Genomic DNA, 3,806 nt, shown 5'->3' with positions numbered 1-3,806 from the left:
CCAAGGTGCAGGTGTATATAATCTAGCAGCTTCTTTTGCAAGGGGGGGGGGGCAGCTTGAGGAAACACCTGAGGGAGCAGGATGTAAGTCTGTAGGAGGCCCACAGTGTAATGACTTGATTTAAATGTCTTAATTTGAAATTAAGGTGGTTATTACACACACATGCTCAGTACCTATACATGCAATAAATGGAAAGGCATCCCGAGCAGTTGGGGGTTCAGTGCCTTGCCTTGTTTTCTGACTCCACAGTCAATTACCTTTATTTTCTTGGAATTGTGTCTTATTCCCGTAAGATTTGTAAATTTTTTTGTCTCTATTTTGCCTCCGCCACCCTTAATTGGGAGAGAAATATTTAAATTAAAAAAATAACTCTTGTCCACTTCATCTCCGACTCATTCTGAGTGTTTAACACCTGCTCACGACTAAGCAGCGACAGCTACCTCCAACACTGCTAGAAGCCAGTCCATTAACCGTGGCATCCTGAGCCTGCAAGCCAGCCAGCTAGTCTCCAGGGTGCTTAGCCCCCTGTTGCTCAGCAATCCCAAGCTGCCCAGTGCCACAGAGACACAGCTGTGCAGTAGCTCAGAGTCTCTGCAGCCTTGCTGTGTGATTAAGGTTCAGCCGGACCCTAAACCGGTTCCAGCTCTCCCTTCCTCTGGCTGTCTTTCATTGGGCTCTCGTCAAACACTGGGTGGTGGTTTTATTCCATTCTAGACTAGGGCTGGATAATATGGAGAAAATCAAATATCACAATATTTTTTACCAAATACCTCGATAACGATACCGCAACGATTTTGTAGTGGTGACTATTGGTGCTTTTACAAAATATTTACACAATGAGATTTTTGATAAATAATCATCAGTAATGTGGATATAATGACTAAGTGGGTGAAGGCAAAAAATAGAACAGTTACAACTATCTGGTAAGGTCAGAAAATGACATCACTTTACTGTAAAGCAGCCTTTAAAACCCAGAAAAGACAACACTTATGTCATTTTACGATAATACATTATCCAAAATCTAAGACGGTATCTTGTCTCATGTGACTAGCTCTATTCTAGACCATCTGTACCACACTGTCAACTTTACTTTTGAATTCTGCTAACTTTCAGGACACAAAATGTGGAAGCCTGTCTGTTATTCCTACCTTTTTATGTGCTGGGTTGACGTACCGAGGCAGAGGTTTGCTTCTCGATGTCTGAATCCACGGTAGAGAGAAGATCACCAAACACATCAAACCTACAACCACACCCGGTACCAACCCATACCTGGACAGACACACATATACACACACAAGGAGAGAGGGATAGGAAGATAGAGAAGGGGGAAAATAATTCTGTTAGATTATGAAATATTGTGTTTGAATGACAGCTAAAAACAAAGGCTGGGATGATATGATTTTGTCCCAATTTGATTCTTTCATTATCACGATGTATTGCAATTTTCATTCATTGCTCTTCTGGAAGTATTGCTGTTTGATAGTATTGAGTATTGGGATTTTTTTTCAATCTTTAACAAATGTTATATTACACTTCTATAGACAATATACCATGAGACATTTCTAAAAATAACTAATTGTACGTAATTGACAAATCCACATCACATGTAAGCCAGTAAACCTGACATTTTTTTTGAATTTGTAAAGAAGTATATCAACATGTAATTTTGGCATTTTCTGCTTTAGCTCGGTTTTTCTGGAAACGTATATGATGTAGTCACCATCTGTATAAACAGAAAATATTTATGTGAATCGGTAAAAAAAATGATGTTATTAGCAATAACCATCCGTGCGGAAACACTGAGCAATACAACGTTGGTAACATTAATTGAACGAAGCTTTGAGGCAAGTCATTTTGCATCAAGGATTTTTATTAATTCAATTATACAAGTTCCTTGAGCCATTGTTGTAATACAACTAGGGCCTATTACGTGCACAAAAAAGATATATAACACAATAAAGGAAAGGGGAAAAGCCCAAATGCACAACATGAGCACTATAAATTCGCTGAAGTATTGTGTTCTAAAATCTTAAAGTCTTAGATTATTTTAAACAGGTCTTAACTTTTCTACATCCATGCAACCTTACCCTTAATGCTCAATTGTAATACAACTAGGGCTGACATCTTTGGTAGACCCAAACCCCTTCTATCCAATTGGTCTTTGTAATTCATGTAGCGGGGGTTGTATTACCATTCCATATAAATGTCTTTGTTATCTTGGAAACCCAGTTAAAATAGGACAGGGGGACCGCCAGAGGAAGAGATTGTATAAGGTACTTCAGCTAGGGAACACAAACCATTTATATAACATTGACGCTGTTGAGAGATTGAGAGTCGCCCATCTATTAACATCACAAAAGATTTTATAAAATAACACTTTTCAGATTCATTTAACTAGGTCTTTTGACAACAGGGTACAAGCGGCCCAAAGGGGTTTCCTCAGGAGGGGGGTTGGCATCTCCCTTAAAGATAGGGTGAGAAGCGCAGTCATCTGTGGGAAGCTAGGAGTAGAGCCTCTGCTCCTTTGACAGTTGAGGCGGATGAAGATGGATTAATGAATAGGTCTTTTAACTGGGGAGGGAACAAGATAACGAGAAAGTAAAGGCTTCTTGATTCAGTTATGTGTTCATTTTCCACATGAAGGAATATTTACCTTGAGTTTGGGGAAGGAAAATAGTTAACAGAGTTTCTGCAGGTTTCACTAAGTGAAATTTAAGAGTCACATTTAATCACAACATCAACTAAGTCCTAGGAGTTTGGGCTTTCGCTATTTCTACAAATGACTTGATATGTACATTTGCATATTTATGCATTAATGCAATTATTGCAATTATTTGCATTAAGATTAGTAGTTGTAACAGCAAGGTAGATAGTGAGAAACAAAACTTTAGCCAAATAATCAAAAACTAGGAGAATTTATAATAATAATAATAATAATAATACTTAGGGACTGTTGGTTTTTTTCCATTAAAAAAAGGAGGCTACCAGAGATGTTTTGGATTCTTTAGCCTAACTAGACTAGACCCTCCGTTCACCAGCAATGCATTTTTCTATGACCCTCTAAAGGATCTCTGCGCTTGGCTAAGAGGAGCCTGTCAGAAGGTCTACATGTGTGCTGACTCACTTATAATTAGAAAACCTACACTGCCTATTAACAAGCTGGGAAAGCCAATCCCCGTTTTGCATTGCATTCAGTTTACTTGAATGGTTCTGACACGTAAACAACACGTAAACAACGTGCAAACAACGCGCAAAATACACGTAAACAACACGTAAATTACGCGTAAACGACGCGTTAACAACACGTAGACGACGCATTAACTACACGTAGACAACGTGTTGTTTACGTGTTAATTTTATGTCAATTTGAGCCATTTGGTCACTTCTCCATTTTGAATGGGTGAGCATCCTAAGCTCCCATTGGCTGCTGAGTAGTAGGGTTAAACCATTTCTGTAAGCATGGGGAGGGGGTCGCCTGCCAATATTCAACATGCAAAGGATCCTCTCACTTCTTTTCTTTCTCATTTCTTCTTTTTTTTTGAATATCAATTTAAATTCAATGAATTTACTATTCAATTATAAATTATTTTCATCAAGATAACATCACCGCCTTTCACTCCACTGCTGCCTTTTTGTTTGAGTGTAGCATTTTTTATTTCTTACACATATTCCTGGTTATTTAGCGGTTGTATATTTTTTTCTGTAAAAACTCTCTCTATATATTTGCGGTTGGCTAGTGTGTATATACTTTGAGAAATAAAAGCTTTGTCTAAAATATAGTGTGTGCTATGGCTGACATCAATACT

General features: G+C 38.2%; 1 protein-coding gene across 2 annotated transcripts in view; it reads right to left on the bottom strand.

The window, feature by feature from the left end:
- The window catches only part of st3gal5 (ST3 beta-galactoside alpha-2,3-sialyltransferase 5), a 27,197-nt gene that overhangs the window by 9,655 nt on the left and 13,736 nt on the right, over nucleotides 1-3,806 (bottom strand). For both annotated transcript variants that reach the window (XM_034883072.1, XM_034883073.1), the window contains exon 3: nucleotides 1,149-1,269. In XM_034883072.1, the coding sequence (XP_034738963.1) occupies nucleotides 1,149-1,269 (121 nt within the window). The remainder of the gene's footprint in view (nucleotides 1-1,148; nucleotides 1,270-3,806) is intronic.

The sequence above is a fragment of the Etheostoma cragini genome, chromosome 10, assembly GCF_013103735.1.
Source record: "Etheostoma cragini isolate CJK2018 chromosome 10, CSU_Ecrag_1.0, whole genome shotgun sequence".
Taxonomy (NCBI): Eukaryota; Metazoa; Chordata; class Actinopteri; order Perciformes; family Percidae; genus Etheostoma; species Etheostoma cragini.
This window is presented reverse-complemented; position numbering and strand designations above follow the sequence as displayed.